The sequence below is a fragment of the Nerophis lumbriciformis genome, linkage group LG04 (genome assembly GCF_033978685.3).
Source record: "Nerophis lumbriciformis linkage group LG04, RoL_Nlum_v2.1, whole genome shotgun sequence".
In the NCBI taxonomy this organism is placed as follows: domain Eukaryota; kingdom Metazoa; phylum Chordata; class Actinopteri; order Syngnathiformes; family Syngnathidae; genus Nerophis; species Nerophis lumbriciformis.
The window spans coordinates 16,285,038-16,303,191 of record NC_084551.2 but is presented as its reverse complement, the minus strand read 5'-3'; the positions used below and the strand labels follow the sequence as shown (position 1 = coordinate 16,303,191).

At 36.6% G+C, this 18,154-nt stretch overlaps 2 protein-coding genes across 2 annotated transcripts; one reads left to right on the top strand and one right to left on the bottom strand.

The window, feature by feature from the left end:
• Positions 1–4,032: 4,032 nt before the first annotated feature.
• LOC133596873 (hepcidin-like) lies at positions 4,033–4,505 on the bottom strand. The gene is made up of 3 exons (XM_061949750.1): positions 4,365–4,505; positions 4,216–4,293; positions 4,033–4,128 (listed from the first exon to the last, which is right to left on the bottom strand). Exons 1-3 carry the CDS (start codon positions 4,440–4,442, stop codon positions 4,033–4,035), a joined length of 252 nt encoding a protein of 83 aa, XP_061805734.1. The 5' UTR covers positions 4,443–4,505.
• A 6,031-nt stretch (positions 4,506–10,536) lies between these two features.
• Positions 10,537–11,156, top strand: LOC140678740 (hepcidin-like). Its single transcript, XM_072912975.1, has 3 exons — positions 10,537–10,704; positions 10,776–10,853; positions 10,941–11,156. The coding sequence occupies exons 1-3, from the start codon at positions 10,627–10,629 to the stop codon at positions 11,034–11,036; spliced, it is 252 nt and encodes an 83-aa protein (XP_072769076.1). The 5' UTR covers positions 10,537–10,626; the 3' UTR covers positions 11,037–11,156.
• Positions 11,157–18,154: the final 6,998 nt, after the last annotated feature.

Here is an 18,154-nt window from a genome sequence, read left to right as displayed (position 1 = left end):
GATTATTTGCAAAAAAAAAAAAGTTTATCAGTTTGAACATCAAATATGTTGTCTTTGTTGCATATTCAACTGAATATGGGTTGAAAATGATTTGTGTTCCGTTTATATTTACATATAACACAGTTTCCCAACTCATATGGAAATGGGGTTTGTATTTTTTGTTTTTTGAACAGTGTTGATTTTAGTTATTCTCCAGTATGGATGCCTTAAAGGTGGCGTTTTCCTCAAATACTCAGTGGTATGCCATGTTTGGTTTTTACTTTGTTATTGTCAATAATGCTGTAAGTGTGTGTGTGTGTGTGTGTGTGTGTGTGTGTGTGTGTGTGTGTGTGTGTGTGTGTGTGTGTGTGTGTGTGTGTGTGTGTGTGTGTGTGTGTGCGTGTGTGTTTGTTTTTGTTTTCTTTAGACACTTAGTGTTTGCCACTTGCCTCTATATGAAAAGGGCCATATAAATAAAGTTTGATTTGATTTGATTTGATTTGATTTTAGCGCTTACATAGCGAGTTTACTGACAGATATAAGTTTGAACTATACACTACTTAGTACTAGAAATGGCAACAATTAAATTCAAGTTTTCATTGCATTGATGTATTGTTGCTTTTGAAACTATTGTATTGTTGATACCTAAGTAATTATTATTATTATGCATTATCAATAGTGTTATATCTATTGGTATTTTTATTGTTCCATTTGTAGTGCAATAATGTTCATTGTTATTTCTATGTTATAACTTCACTAACTGCTTCATTGCTATCATTTTTTGTATCACAATTGTACATATCGTATTACCGGATGCTGTTAAGTTGTTGTTGTTTTTGTTCTTGTTGTCTCTCTGTCTTATCCTCTTCTTGTCCCTGCAATTTCCCCCTCTGTCTTCCTTTTTTTTTTTCTTATTTCTATACCTTCCTGCACCAAAAAATGATTAAATCTATTTAATAAATTAAAAGTCAAATACAAAAAAGCAACAAGAGAAGTAAGTCACACTTTTCTTTTGTAAAGTACATCTGTACAGCAGATATGGGCATCTATATCAACAATATGATTTGCCTGAGTAGCTGAACAGGACAAAAAAAAGAAAAGAAAATGCAAGAAGAAAAAAAAAAATTGCAACAGCCTAGGATGTATGTCCATGTACAGCCCAGTTTTCCCCACAACAAGAGGATAGAGGAAAATGAGCTTATCGACTAGGTCACGGACCACAATGGCGGACGCTCGCAAGGCACTTTGGGTACAATTATACCATATATCGATAATTCGGTGACAGTCGCCGTTTTTTGGAAAACTGCTTGTTTTGAGGAAGAATGAAGGAAGGCAAGATTGTTTCATAAATATCTCCGCAATGCCTCTATGGTTGACTTCAAATTGGGTACTTTATAACTTTAACTTTAAAAGACAGAATTATTTATCTATTTACCGTATTTTTCGGAGTATAAGTCGTACCGGAGTATAAGTCGCATCTGCCGAAAATGCATAATAAAGAAGAAAAAAAACATATATAAGTCGCACTGGAGTATAAGTCGCATTTTTTGAGGAAATTTATTTGATAAAACCCAACACCAAGAATAGACATTTGAAAGGCAATTTAAAATAAATTAACAATAGTGAACAACAGGCTGAATAAGTGTACGTTATATGACGCATAAATAACCAACTGAGAACGTGCCTGGTATGTTAACGTAACATATTATGGTAAGAGTCATTCAAATAACTATAACAAATAGAACATGCTATACGTTTACCAAACAATCTGTCACTCCTAATCGCTAAATCCCAAGAAATCTTATACGTCTAGTCTCTTACGTGAATGAGCTAAATAATATTATTTGATATTTTACGGTAATGTGTTAATAATTTCACACATAAGTCGCTCCTGAGTATAAGTCGCACCCCCGGCCAAACTATGAAACAAACTGCGACTTACAGTCCGGAAAATATGGTATTTATTATTTTTATTTATTTATATATATTTATATATTATTATATATATTTATTTATTTATATATGCACCTTATTGCTTTTTTATCCTTCACTACCATGAGCTTATGTAACGAAATGTCGTTCTTATCTGTGCTGTAAAGTTCAAATTTGAATGACAATAAAAAGGAAGTCTAAGTCTAGTCTAAGTCTAAGTCTAAGAAATACAAACAAAATTACAGCAATCTTCATGTTTGTTTTTATTTTATCCAAATGTAAGCATTCTACTGACCCCCAAAGCAAATATGATGGTTGGCCTTATTTCATCTTAGCTTCACTAATTTGTAAAGTAATTGAAATTAAAATAAAAAGATACAAACCCCGTTTCCATATGAGTTGGGAAATTGTGTTAGATTTAAATATAAACGGAATACAATGATTTGCAAATCCTTTTCAACCCATATTCAATTGAATGCACTACAAAGACAAGATATTTGATGTTCAACCTCATAAACTTTTTTTTTTTTTTTGCAAATAATAATTAACTTAGAATTTCATGGCTGCAACACGTGCCAAAGTAGTTGGGAAAGGGCATGTTCACCACTGTGTTACATGGCCTTTCCTTTTAACAACACTCAGTAAACGTTTGGGAACTGAGGAGACACATTTTTTAAGCTTCTCAGGTGGAATTCTTTCCCATTCTTGCTTGATGTACAGCTTAAGTTGTTCAACAGTCCGGGGGTCTCCGTTGTGGTATTTTAGGCTTCATAATACGCCACACATTTTCAATGGGAGACAGGTCTGCAGTACAGGCAGGCCAGTCTAGTACCTGCACTCTTTTACTATGAAGCCACGTTGATGTAACACGTGGCTTGGCATTGTCTTGCTGAAATAAGCAGGGGCGTCCATGGTACCGTTGCTTGGATGGCAACATATGTTGCTCCAAAACCTGTATGTACCTTTCAGCATTAATGGCGCCTTCACAGATGTGTAAGTTACCCATGTCTTTGGCACTAATACACCCCCATACCATCACAGATGCTGGCTTTTCAACTTTGCGCCTATAACAATCCGGATGTTTCTTTTCCTCTTTGGTCCGGAGGACACGACGTCCACAGTTTCCAAAAACAATTTGAAATGTGGACCACAGAACACTTTTCCACTTTGTATCAGTCCATCTTAGATGAGCTCAGGCCCAGCGAAGCCGACGGCGTTTCTGGGTGTTGTTGATAAACGGTTTTCGCCTTGCATAGGAGAGTTTTAACTTGCACTTACAGATGTAGCGACCAACTGTAGTTACTGACAGTGGGTTTCTGAAGTGTTCCTGAGCCCATGTGGTGATATCCTTTACACACTGATTTCGCTTGTTGATGCAGTACAGTCTGAGGGATCGAAGGTCACGGGCTTAGCTGCTTAGGTGCAATGATTTCTCCAGATTCTCTGAACCCTTTGATGATATTACGGACAGTAGACGGTGAAATCCCTAAATTCCTTGCAATAGCTGGTTGAGAAAGTTTTTTCTTAAACTGTTCAACAATTTGCTCACGCATTTGTTGACAAAGTGGTGACCCTCGCCCCATCCTTGTTTGTTAATGACTGAGCATTTCATGGAATCTACTTTTATACCCAATCATGGCACCCACCTGTTCCCAATTTGCCTGTTCACCTGTGGGATGTTCCAAATAAGTGTTTGATAAGCATTCCTCAACTTTATCAGTATTTATTGCCACCTTTCCCAACTTCTTTGTCACGTGTTGCTGGCATCAAATTCTAAAGTTAATGATTATTTGCAAAAAAAAAAAATGTTTATCAGTTTGAACATCAAATATGTTGTCTTTGTAGCATATTCAACTGAATATGGGTTGAAAATGATTTCCAAATCATTGTATTCCATTTATATTTACATCTAACACAATTTCCCAACTCATATGGAAACAGGGTTTGTACATAAAATAAACCCAAATATTTATTATTATGAAAAAGTACCAGTTTATTGATTGCACATGTACAATTTACATCTGATGTTTATGATGTAACAAAAACTGTTATTCAACACAATAACTGTGGTTTAAAAAAAATGACACATGACTGATGATTTCATGAAAGTTGTTGCAGGACTTAGAATCTGCAACACAGTCCACAAACACCACGTTGGCAGCAGCCACAGCAGAAGCGACATGTGAAGCCTCGCTTGTGTCTGTTGGTATACGGCATCTGTGTGACAAAAGACAACAGACGTGATCAAGGTGTTCCACTTTGCTAACATGTTGGAGACAAATCCATCCAAGTTAATGAACAGACCTTCCAGGATCCCTCAAAGTTCTCGTCGTATGCAACAACTGGACTGTCACTGTCCATCACCTCATCCAGCTCTTGTGTCTGTTCATCAATTGAACATGTTCATAAATGAGCATGTCTACTTTTCTTCAATAAGTCATGTTAATACTCACTCTACTGGCTGAGCTCTCCTGAAGATAAATACAGGCCAGAATAATGGCCACTGCAAGAACAACACTGAGAGTCTTCATCTTGGATTGATTCTTGTTGTTCTACTCTGAGAGTAAAGCAAGTGGATTCTTCTGGTTTTGTTGATCCTGTCTGATGGAGGACTTTGCTGAACATGCTCCTATTTATACTCACTTTGACCATGGTTGCTTCATCACGGGCTGACCCTGCATCCAGTAGTAGATTACATTACTCTCTGTGTGATGATGGGAAGTACACTGGGAATGTCTTACCTACAGACAGTAGAACATTCTTCAGTCAATCAATCAATCAAAGTGTATTTATATAGCCCTTAATCACAAGTGTCTCAAAGGGCTTCACAAGCCACAACGACATCCTCGGCTCAGATCCCACATCAGGATCTTTATGTTTATGATCTGTTTTTATCCACTAATAGTCAGTTTCCCAATATCATATCTGTTCAGTTAGTAACATTTTGTCCTCAACTAGACAATAATCAATAACCATAAAACATCTTGTCAATTCATGTACACTTAATAAACATTTGGATATCCAAACAAATTGAATATCTCACAAGACTGAGAACAGTCCTTACATATCAGCAACCATGGTATTACAATGTACAAAGTATCTTAATGGACAATTCTACCGAAATAAAGCTTGAAATTATTTTAGATTATAGACTTACTATCCACCTAGAAGGGCTTCATATCCACAGTATGAGTATTACTTATAGATGTGAAAAATATAATTTAATTTCTATTGTATCATCCTTTAAGAATATCTAATAAGATAGTTCCTTAATGTCTGTATGTTCTAATTTTAACAAGACATGATATGGAAAGGGACAAGCGGTAGAAAATGGATGGATGGATGATATGTTTTGATCAATATTAAACAAGGACAAATTAAATTGGAGATTTCATGTCAAGACATATGGACCAAAACAGAAATATACACAATTACAAGAAACTTCTGACTTCTGTGATTGCCAACAAGAGTTTGTCCATAAAGTGCAAAGTCTTGTTTTACTTAGGTATCAAATATGTATTACAGTCAATCAAACACAAATTGTTGTGTTTTCATGTTGTTTAATTAATAATCTGTCGTATTGGTTAAAAAAAATGTACTCAAAAATATTGGACTGTTTCTGGCGTTTTAAGGGTTTGATTTAAAGACTTTTAATAGTTTTTTTTCTATTGTCTTAACCATTATTCAAACATAGAACATGTGATATGATTATAACTGTTTTTCTGTTTTAGTGATTATATGGATGGGATATTGGGACAGATTATCCGGGAAAAACAGGTAAAATGTGTGTTTTTTTTTTTTTTAAACTTCCTTAAGGTAAGAAATTCCCAGTGTACTTCCCATCATCACACAGAGAGTAATGTCATCTATTACTGGATGCACCCCTGGTGTTTGTGGAGTGTGCTGCAGGTTCTAAGTACTGCAACAACATGTATGAAATCATCATTTCTTAAAACAGTTTTATTGTGTTGAATAATAGTTTTTGTTGGATCATCAACATCAGATGTGATACGTACATGTGCAATCAATAAACTGGTACTTTTGTAAAATAATAAATATTTGGGTCTGTGTTACGCATCTTTTATATTTTAGTTTCAGTTGCTTTACACATTAGTACTGCATGGATGAAATAAGGCCAACCATCATCATTTTAATAACTATTATGTTGACAAGGTATCTCAATTAAGGCATGGTATGCATACATCCAATAACAACAAATCAACTGACCTCATTAGGAATATTATAATGGATAATAAGGGGTGTGAATTCAATTTTAATCAGGTTGAAGTCAGCGAGGTTGAGAGGTTACTACACTCTCTTCCGGACAACAAGGTAGCTGGTATAGACAAATTGGATAGTAAGTTACTGAGAATGACTGCTGAAATAAGCAGGGGTGTCCATGAAAAAGATGGCGCTTAGATGGCAGCATATGTTGTTCCAAAACCTGTATGTACCTTTCAGCATTAATGGTGCCTTCACAGATGTGTAAGTTACCCATGCCTTTGGCACTAATGCACCCCCATACCATCACAGATGCTGGCTTTTGAACTTTGCGTCGATAACAGTCTGGATGGTTCGCTTCCCCTTTGGCCTGGATGACACGATGTTGAATATTTCCAAAAACAATTTGAAATGTGAACTCGTCAGACCACAGAACACTTTTCTACTTTGCATGAGTCCATCTTAGATGATCTCGGGCCCAGAGAAGCCGGCGGCGTTTCTGGATGTTGTTGATAAATGGCTTTCGCTTTGTATAGTAGAGCTTTAACTTGCACTTACAGATGTAGCGACAAACTGTATTTAGTGACAGTGGTTTTCTGAAGTGTTCCTGAGCCCATGTGGTGATATCCTTTAGAGATTGATGTCGGTTTTTGATACAGTACTGTCTGAGGGATCGAAGGTCACGGTCATTCAATGTTGGTTTCCGGCCATGCCGCTTACGTGCAGGGATTTCTCCAGATTCTCTGAACCTTTTGATGATATTATGGACCGTAGATGTTGAAATCCCTAAATTCCTTGCAATTGCACTTTGAGAAACGTTGTTCTTAAACTGTTTGACTATTTGCTCACGCAGTTGTGGACAAAGGGGTGTACCTCGCCCAATCCTTTCTTGTGAAAGACAGAGCATTTTTTGGGAAGCTGTTTTTATACCCAATCATGGCACCCACCTGTTCCCAATTAGCCTGCACACCTGTGGGATGTTCCAAATAGGTGTTTGATGAGCATTCCTCAACTTTATCAGTATTTATTGCCACCTTTCCCAACTTCTTTGTCACGTGTTGCTAGCATCAAATTCTAAAGTTAATGATTATTTGCAAAAAAAAAAAAGTTTATCAGTTTGAACATCAAATATGTTGTCTTTGTAGCATATTCAACTGAATGTGGGTTGACAATGATTTGCAAATCATTGTATTCCGTTTATATTTACATCTAACACAATTTCCCAAGTCATATGGAAACGGGGTTTGTATATGACTGGGCATTTTACAATGGCTAAACAAAGCCACAACGTTCACAACAGCAAGTTACTCTACAACAGTACATGAAACCTACAGGACTAACATAACTGAATCAGTGATACACATATTCCATGATTTGAATACACTTAATTGTGTTAATGAAACTTGTAATATACAAATAATTTAATGCAATCAAACAAAATGTTTTTTTCACATACCGATCACATGTGTATTTTGAGTATCAGAATCTCAGAAATGATTCAGTAAGTCTAAGGTTGTCCTGGCTTCACCAAATATGCAAGAAACAATGCAGAAACATCCATCCATCCATCCATTTTCTACCGCTTATTCCCTTCAGGGTCGCGGGGGGCGCTGGAGCCTATCTCAGCTACAATCGGGCGGAAGGCGGTGTACACCCTGGACAAGTCGCCACCTCATCGCAGGGATGCAGAAACATATTTGGTTAATTTATACAAAATAATAAAAATTGTAACGGCTTTCATATTACATGCACTATTGTTGGGATCCAAATAGTGACCTTGAGGTTGCCCCCCTTATTTTATGTTCTCAGATGGAAGGTATGGGTCACTGTGCAACCCAGCAATAGGAAATGGTTGATACTTGCAGCCATCCATTTTTTTTTTACCATTTACCTGCAACACACAAAAAAAAAAAAGGGAAATTATATATTTTCTTTCAAGGGACACTTTTTAATGGAATGTGAAATTTGGTGATTGTAAATTGAATATATAATTAAGTGTCTAACATTAACAATAAAGTTACTGTAAAACTAAGCACACAAGGAAAAGTACATTATTATACACATTAAGTGGACATACATGTAGGAATCATGTTAAATCATCAATACAGTGTGGTATAAACTAAAAAAAACAACACTACCTATGACCACTACTTTATACCCGAGAGCGTAATGTATGCATATCCGAGTCCGAGTACAGAGTAGCCTAGTCCTAGTGAATAACATTAACTCTCACTCATATTTGGCCACCATTTACTAATAATAACGGCTTAGATCAAAGACAACATGGCTGACAATGCTGAACTAGCTAACCAGCATATGTTAATGTACCAACGCTATGTTAGTTGCTTGCCGTTAGTTATCAACACCATGCATTCCCATCATGTTAATGTTTAGTTTTTTGTAAGAGTTATGCCTTCAAATCTTGACTTACCTGATTTTATTCTTAGTGCACGGACGCAGAACATCACCACCATGTCTGTGCCGTTTCGCAGGCGGTGGAAACGGACACATTGACTTGAATAAACACGGAAAAGTCAGCCACGGAGGCGCTGACGTCCTTCAGCCATTTCCGCATTCTGTGGAATTCAAGTGTTAAGAACATTGGTGAACACTAAAATTAGCAACATTGATAACCCAAAGGAAACTCTCTTTATTTATTTTATTTTATGGTTACTATAATTAATCAACAAAGACTCTTGACATTTACCACTGATCTTCAGCTCCAGTATGTACAAACCCTGTTTCCATATGAGTTGGGAAATTGTGTTAGATGTACATATAAATGGAATACAATGATTTACAAAGCATTTTCAACCCATATTCAGTTGAATATGCTACAAAGACAACATATTTTATGTTCAAACTGATAAACTTTTTTTTTTTTGTGCAAATAATCATTAACTTTAGAATTTGATGCCAGCAACACATGACAAAGAAGTTGGGAAAGGTGGCAATAAATACTGATAAAGTTGAGGAATGCTCATCAAACACTTATTTGGAACATCCCACAGGTGAACAGGCCAATTGGGAACAGGTGGGTGCCATGATTGGGTATAAAAGTAGATTCTATGAAATGCTCAGTCATTCACAAACAAGGATGGGGCGAGGGTCACCACTTTGTCAACAAATGCATGAGCAAATTGTTGAACAGTTTAAGAAAAACCTTTCTCAACCAGTTATTGCAAATAATTTAGGGATTTCACCATCTACGGTCCGTTATATCATCAAAAGTTCAGAGAATCTGGAGAAATAACTGCACGTAAGCAGCTAAGCCCGTGACCTTCGATCCCTCAGGCTGTACTGCATTAACAAGCGACATCAGTGTGTAAAGGATATCATCACATGGGCTCAGGAACACTTCAGAAACCCACTGTCAGTAACTACAGTTGGTCGCTACATCTGTAAGTGCAAGTTAAAACTCTCCTATGCAAGGCGAAAACCGTTTATCAACAACACCCAGAAACGCCGTCGGCTTCGCTGGGCCTGAGCTCATCTAAGATGGACTGATACAAAGTGGAAAAGTGTTCTGTGGTCTGACGAGTCCACATTTCAAATTGTTTTTGGAAACTGTGGACGTCGTGTCCTCCGGACCAAAGAGGAAAAGAACCATCCGGATTGTTATAGGCGCAGAGTTGAAAAGCTGTACATCAAGCAAGAATGGGAAATAATTCCACCTGAAAAGCTTCAGACTAAAAAATTAGTCTCCTCAGTTCCCAAAGTTTTACTGAATGTTGTTAAAAGGAAAGGCCATGTAACGCAGTGGTAAAAATGCCCCTGTGCCAACTTTTTTGCAAAGTGTTACTGCCATTAAATTCTAAGTTAATGATTATTTGCACAAAAACAAATGTGTTTCTCAGTTCGATCAATAAATATTTTGTCTTTGCAGTCTATTTAATTGAATATAAGTTGAGAAGGATTTGCAAATCATTGTATTCTGTTTTTATTTACAAATCACACAACGTGCCAACTTCACGGGTTTTGTACATTGATGGCACTGCTTTTACACACAAATCACCAAAAATGTTGTGGACCAACAGTAAAGTTGGCAAAGTGAAGATGGTTTCTCAGGTTGCACAACAACGTAATACATTTCCACACAGATGATTAGGACAGTTCACCACCTTGTTCCTGTTGTTTCACTGAAGGCATCGCATTTCAAAATTCACATTAGATTTCAAAATATCAAATCGTAAGTCTTTCTTTTCATGTCACTATATTTGAATATTTAGTCGCACTGTATATTAGGTTTATTTATAAAAACAGGTCACGTGCATGAAGAATGAGCCGCTGTCATAAGGTGAGAAATCCCCAGTGTGCTTCTCATAATCACACATTCATTCCTGGATGCAGGGTCAGCCCATGATGAAGCAACCATGGTCAAAGTGAGTATAAATAGGAGCATGTTCAGCAAAGTCCTCCATCAGACAGGATCAACAAGATCGGAAGAATCCACTTGCTTTACTCTCAGAGTAGAACAACTCGAATCAATCCAAGATGAAGACTCTCAGTGTTGTTTTTGCAGTGACCATTATTCTGGCCTGTATTTATCTTCAGGAGAGCTCAGCCATTAGAGTGAGTATCAACATGACTTATTGAAGAAAAGTAGACATGCTTATTTATGAACATGTTCAATTGATGAACAGACACAAGAGCTGGAGGAGGTGATGGACAGTGACGGTCCAGTTGTTGCATACGAGGAGAACTTTGAGGAATCCTGGAAGGTCTGTTGACTAATTTGGATGGATTTGTCTCCAACATGTTAGCGAAAGGGAACACCTTATTCACATCTGTTGTTTTTTGTCACACAGATGCCGTATACCAACAGACAGAAGCGAGGCTTCAAATGTCGTTTCTGCTGCAACTGCTGCCAACGTGGTGTTTGTGGACTGTGTTGCAGATTCTGAGCAATTCTGTTCCTATTTCTCCTGATCTTTGTTTATTTGTTATCTTGTTCAATTCTCTGATAGTTACTATAGACTATACTATGTTAACTTGAGTGATAATAAATGTAGTGAAGCAAGTAAGGTCTTGCATTGTTGATTTATCGATACATTTATACATTTAGTGTGTGGTCAATGGATACCAAGGGTCTCGAATGCAATTCTATTTTAATCTAAAATTGATTTGTCAAATTGTAATTGGAAGTCTTGGACTTTCTACACTGCAATAAAGAGCTAAGATAAAAGGACGACATGTCAGAAAAAAAAAAAATTAAAATCTAGTGAAATTAACTCACTGCATGGATGGACAATTTTACTTGATGATTAAAATTAAATTTAAAAATGTTAATTTTAATAAAATAAAATAAAATACATTTAAAATTTAAAAAAATACTAAAATCTAGTGAAATTAACTCACTGCATGGATGGACAATTTTACTTGATGATTAAAATGAATCTAGAAATTAGAAAGACTTTGAAGCTACAAATAAGTCTTGTATTCTGAAAACAAGCAATATTTAACTTGCAATTCTTAAATTAAGCATCCTCGAGATGTTGCAGAATCTTTAAACAATTTATGTGGAAAAAAACAAAATATATTACTGAATCATTATTTTCTCAATTGTAAAATGTTTGAGAATTTTAGAATTAAACATTTTAGAATAGAAAAAGGTTAAAATTAAGATTAATCAATGACTAAAATGTAACAAGCTCTTAAAACCAGGGACATTTCTAAAAATAACATTTTGAATCTTGGGCAAGTGGCAAATAAATTGCATTGTATGAAATGGAACAAGTGCCAAATAAATGATATTCAATACAGTCCAACCATACTGGAACATTAAAAAGCAAACATCTGTATTTTAAATTTGATTCGATTCCAACGGTAAAATATCCACCAAGGCTAAATATAAACGGCACCAAGAGTGCTTGTGTAATTTATGTAAGAGAAACAAAGCAGGCAGGAGCAGAGGAAGCTCGAGACAGCCGATCTTTAAAACCTGTTTTTGTTTGTTACTAAAAGCCGATTAAATCCATGAATAAAAGTTGAAGCAGCTATTTGGTTCTGTGCCAAAATGTAATGGAGTCCTTCCTTGGCATATGCTGCACTCCTTCACATCGTTTTGAACAAAACTTGAAGTCGTTTTGGCATCGTCTTGCACAAAAACAAAGCACGCAAAGTGATATTCCCTCCTTGTAGCGCTTGGTGGAGGTAATAATCTGGCAATGACAAAAGTGTGCAGATTAGGAAGTCCTGAGAGACTATAGCTAGGCAACAAACATGGGGCAAGTGAAGCTTCTAGAACAGTGGTTCTTAACCTTGTTGGAGGTACCGAACCCCACCAGTTTCATATGCGCATTCACCGAACCCTCCTTTTTTTTTTCAAATTCAAGACAAAGTTATATGTTTTTGGTAACACTTTAGTATGGGGAACATATTCTAAGTAACAAAGACTTAACTTAGAGTTTTTTGGACACTAGGGGAACATATTCTAAGTAACAAAGACTTAATTTAGAGTTATTTGGTTAGGGTTAGGGCCAGGGTTAGGGTTATAATAAGGCCATGCCGAATAAGGCATTAACAAGTACTTAATAATGACTAGTTAAGAGCCAATATGTTACTAATTTGCATGTTAATAAGCAACTAATTAATGGTGAATATGTTCCCCATACTAAAGTGTTACCATGTTTTTTACTGGTGCACAAAATGAACTGTGCATGAACATCACCTTGTTCAAAGAACAAAACCAACACAGTGCATAAACTCACAACAAATTACACACCTGCAAATCAGTCTGACTTCTGCTGTTGCCGTATCCGTAATACGCCGATAGGGAGAAGTTTTTATTTACACGATGAGTCGGGTGTGTCTTGACCTCCGCCGAACCCCTGAGCCCGACTCACCGAACCCCTAGAGTTCGATCGAACCCAGGTTAAGAACCACTGTTCTAGAAGATAATTAACGATAAAGTACAATTCTAGGAGTATTTATTCCAAAAAACAATGCTGTTACTTATGTGAATAATACATCCAGGGTAACGGTACCAAAGGATATCAAAACATCAATCTTTCCAGGCTTTAAAGCATTTACAATAATGAAACGTTTTGCATGGTTGCTTTTAAATCATCAAAAGAAAGAACACGAATATTTAAAGCATGCTGAAATAGAGGTTGTGTATTGTTATTTATTAAAAGGGACCTATTATGCAAAACCACATTTTCTTACCTATTGGTACCTGTTTTTGTGTATTTGGGATCTGCATAAGTCCCAAAAATTCAAACTCAGTGGCATTGTGGTTAGAGTGTCCGTCCGCCCTGAGATCGGTAGGTTGTGAGTTCAAACGCCGGCCGAGTCATACCAAAGACTATAAAAACAGGACCCATTACCTCCCTGATTGGCACTCAGCATCAAGGGTTGAAATTCAGAATCAGAATCAGAAACAGAATAGATTTATTGTGATTGTTTGAGAACGGGTTCACAAACAAGGAATTTTTCTTGGTGCAATCGTGCAACGTAAAACACATATACCACAGACTTGGTAATAACAAGAGCTGTAACTGAGCTATCAGATCTTGTTGTAGACTTAGAAGGAATTCAAAGGAGCTACTGTTAGGAGTTATTGTTCATGTGCCTGATGGCCGAGGGGAAACAACTGTTCAGGTGGCGGGAGGTGTGGGTCTGGATGGACCGTAGTCTCCTGCCTGAGGGTAGAAGATTCCCGAGCGTGGCCACCCCTGCAGCCCACTGCTCCCCTCACCTCCCAGGGGGTGAACAAGGGGATGGGTCAAATGCAGAGGACACATTTCACCACAATCATTGGCAGTGACAGTGACAATCATTGGTACTTTAACTTTAACTTTAACTAGAGGCAGGGCAGAGATATTTTTAAAACAATTTTGAAACATATTTCCTCCAAACGAGCCGATTGGAATTTGCCCAATGGATGGATGGATGTGATATTTTTCCCAAGTGTGACATCAGCAGATATCTCCATGTATGGTAACGTATGACCAGAAGAGCTCTGCCATTGTAGTCAGTAAGTTCCTTCTTTTTGTTTATCATCTTTTTGTGGGGCAGACTGGCTCCCACAAGTGAACAGGCAAATTAGGAGCAGGTGGGTGCCATGATTGGGTATAAAAGTAGATTCCATGAAATGCTCAGTCATTCACAAACAAGGGTCACTTTGAGCAAATTGTTGAACAGTTTAAGAAAAACCTTTCTCAACCAGCTATTGCAAGGAATTTAGGGATTTCACCATCTACGGTCCGTAATATCATCAAAGGGTTCAGAGAATCTGGAGAAATCACTGCACGTAAGCAGCTAAGCCCGTGACCTTCGATCCCTCAGGCTGTACTGCATCAACAAGCGAAATCAGTGTGTAAAGGATATCACCACATGGGCTCAGGAACACTTCAGAAACCCACTGTCAGTAACTACAGTTGGTCGCTACATCTGTAAGTGCAAGTTAAAACTCTCCTATGCAAGGCAAAAACCGTTTATCAACAACACCCAGAAACGCCGTCGGCTTTGCTGGGCCTGAGCTCACCTAAGATGGACTGATACAAAGTGGAAACGTGTTCTGTGGTCTGACGAGTCCACATTTCAAATTGTTTTTGGAAACTGTGGACGTCGTGTCCTCCGGACCAAAGAGGAAAAGAACCATCCGGATTGTTATAGGCGCAAAGTTGAAAAGCCAGCATCTGTGATGGTATGGGGGTGTATTAGTGCCCAAGACTTGGGTAACTTACACATCTGTGAAGGCGCCATTAATGTTGAAAGGTACATACAGATTTTGGAGCAACATATGTTGCCATCCAAGCAACGTTACCATGGACGCCCCTGCTTATTTCAGCAAGACAATGCCAAGCCACGTGTTACTTCAACGTGGCTTCATAGTAAAAGAGTGCGGCCTGTCTGTAGTCCAGACCTGTCTCCCATTGAAAATGTGTGGCGCATTATGAAGCCTAAAATACCACAACGGAGACCCCGGACTGTTGAACAACTTAAGCTGTACATCAAGCAAGAATGGGAAATAATTCTACCTGAGAAGCTTAAAAAATGTGTCTCCTCAGTTCCCAAATGTTTACTGAGTGTTGTTAAAAGGAAAGGCCATGTAACACAGTAGTGAACATGCCCTTTCCCAACTACTTTGGCATGTGTTGCAGCCATGAAATTCTAAGTTAATTATTATTTGCAAAAAAAATAAAAAAATTATGAGTTTTAACATCAAATATCTTGTCTTTGTAGTGCATTCAATTGAATATGGGTTGAAAATGATTTGCAAATCATTGTATTCCGTTTATATTTACATGTAACACAATTTCCCAACTCATATGGAAACGGGGTTTGTATTTTATTTATTTTTTATTTATTTCTATTCTTATTTTCCCCTTGTTTTATTGCATGCTACATGTAGCTGTTGTCTTCTCACTCTGTACAGTGTTCTTGAGTTTCATGAAATAGATTTCATGAATAAAACTTAGTATTGTCATCATGGTGTGTGCAGGGAAACACACCAGATCTTTCAGGAAATTCCCACTCTGGAGAACAAAAAGGAATGCTGGGAAGTTTGTTGCAGTGTTGCAACTTGAAAGCAGTACACTCTAGTGAGCAATGAGTCAACAGAGCTGTTGCACTTTCAGTCATCTGCAAAAGGACAAATCCTAATGTTAAGAAGAAGAAATTATTACATGTGGTCCAGAAATTACAACGTTTCGTTGTTGCGAATGCACTTGCATAAATTATCAATAGTGTACAAAAAGACAAATGGGGAGCTAATGTTGTGTGCATGGCGAAGAAAATGCCATTTTCAAGTGTACAAGATAGAGTAGGGAAGGGATTCATATAGTCACGTTCCTGGGTGGATCTCATGTGACAGGAAGGTGGGGGAGTTAATCATTTTGCAAAGCAGTCTGCTGAAAATGATGGAAAGTGACACTCTACAATGCAAGTGACACTGTGGTCAAAGGTGGAATTGCCACAAAACACATTTTAAGATATGCAACACTCTCCTGCCATCTGGCGACTAAAGTGGATAGTGCACCCCCCCTCACCAGTCACGTTTCATGTGTTAGGTATACCGCAAGGAATGGTGCCATATGATCCCCTTCCTACTGTAACTGCATAAATGAAAAGTAAGGAGTTGGTTCTTTCTATTGTATTCTTTTATTTATTATTTTCGTTATAGCCTTACCCATTTATTGTTGTTTTTCTGTATCCCAAATAACTATTCAGGTGATGTCTTGACTATCAAAACAATATGTATGGCTAATTAAAGTTGAAAAGACAAAAACAAAACTGCAAATGTGGTTATTAACGGACATTACGTCATTTTTTAAGTGCACTTTCACATGATTTTGCGTGTGAAAGTGTGGAGTTTTGATGATTGCTCAAGTTGTTACATAAGAACCTGACATATGACTTTCATTGCACATAAAGTTGTAACTGAAGCAGTATAGTGTCAATGATAAAGTCAATAGAAAACTTTTTTTTTTGACAGTAATACTGTTCATAACCAGCCAAGCAGTTCCAAATGAATACTTTCAGCAATTGCATCTGAAAGAAACACATTTACCACATTTGGCCAAAAAACTGTAAAGAAACAGAACAAAGTTCAGTAGACAAGCAAGTGGACATGTGTCTTTCATAAATCAGGATAATCAGCCCATAAAACAAACAGGCTTATTAAACAAATGCTGCAATGTATGTGGGTTTGCAGCAACGTAATAATCTACTCTCGTATTATTTTGTTTATTTTCCCTGTTACAATGAATAAAAGTGCATTGTTCTGTGAAAAAAAAAATCCCAAAGCACATTCCATGCATCATTCCGAGTGATTTAGACCCATTCTCATGTCCATGATCAGGCAAAACCAGCCGGAGGGAATATAAATACCAAAGACTTGTCACACTAAAACGTCACTTAAAGTTGAAAAAAAAAAAAAAACTTCAAAAGGCGAAGAAAAGTTTAAGAATATAAAAAACAATCAACCCATCAGACGTTACTGCAATCATGTAGTCGTTTCTCACATAGAACAGTCAAACAATAAACTTAGTTTAACTTAAAGTCAGACTCTCCGGGACTTTTTAAATTGTGGTGACCTTAAATGTCTGATTTCACAGCAGCAATTTAAAACTTTTTTTTTTTCATGAATCCTACATCCGCTTGTGGATATATGAATTTGTAATCAATGTTTTAAGTGTTTTTTTTTTGTAACCATCTTCACTAAAAAACAGGATTTCAATGAATCCAACAAAATGTGCTTTATATACATCTTTAGACTACATTTTTTATTTCGATCTAAACACCCAAAAAATACTCTCCATCCATACAATAAGGTAAATAAGAAAAAAGAAAATAACATGGTGTTTGTCGGAAGAGTAGCAGAAAGAAGCTAAATCTTAAATGTCCTGCCCCATCAATGAGATAAAATAATCTGATTATTTTTCAACAACAGAATACATGATGACCTTAATTAAAAAAAAAACTAATTTAGTATATGATGTATTATAGTATACAGTATATTTAATATATAATCACAAAGTATAATAAACTCTCAAAATAAAATACAAATAATACATAACATGAATACTTGTTTTATCAAATGTTTTATATGAGTAAAAAATATCCTTAAGATATCTTCAATCAAACATTTTTTAACATGACAGCAATTTATTGCAATGGAAAGTTCTTTTTTTTTTTTGTATGTGTTTGTTGCAATACAATCGTGGGAGAAAATAAAAATTGCAATAAATTGTTGATTTTCCCTCTGTAATTATTATTGTAAATTGGTATAGGGAAATTTGCTGAAGAAAATGTAATCAATGAACAAGTATAAACAAAAAGACTGTGAAAAGCATATGACCAGCATGACACACGAAATGAGCAATACAGGTTTTATTCAGCCTCAACAAAGTGCACATGTATTACTGCAAAGAAAAGACAAAAAGTTATATTTTAGCCTTTAAATCAGAGAAAAAAATTTAAAAAAAAAACCCTTTCACATATGTACCGTATTTTTGGAGTATAAGTCGCACCGGAGTATAAGTCGCACCTGCTGAAAATGCATAATAAAGAAGGA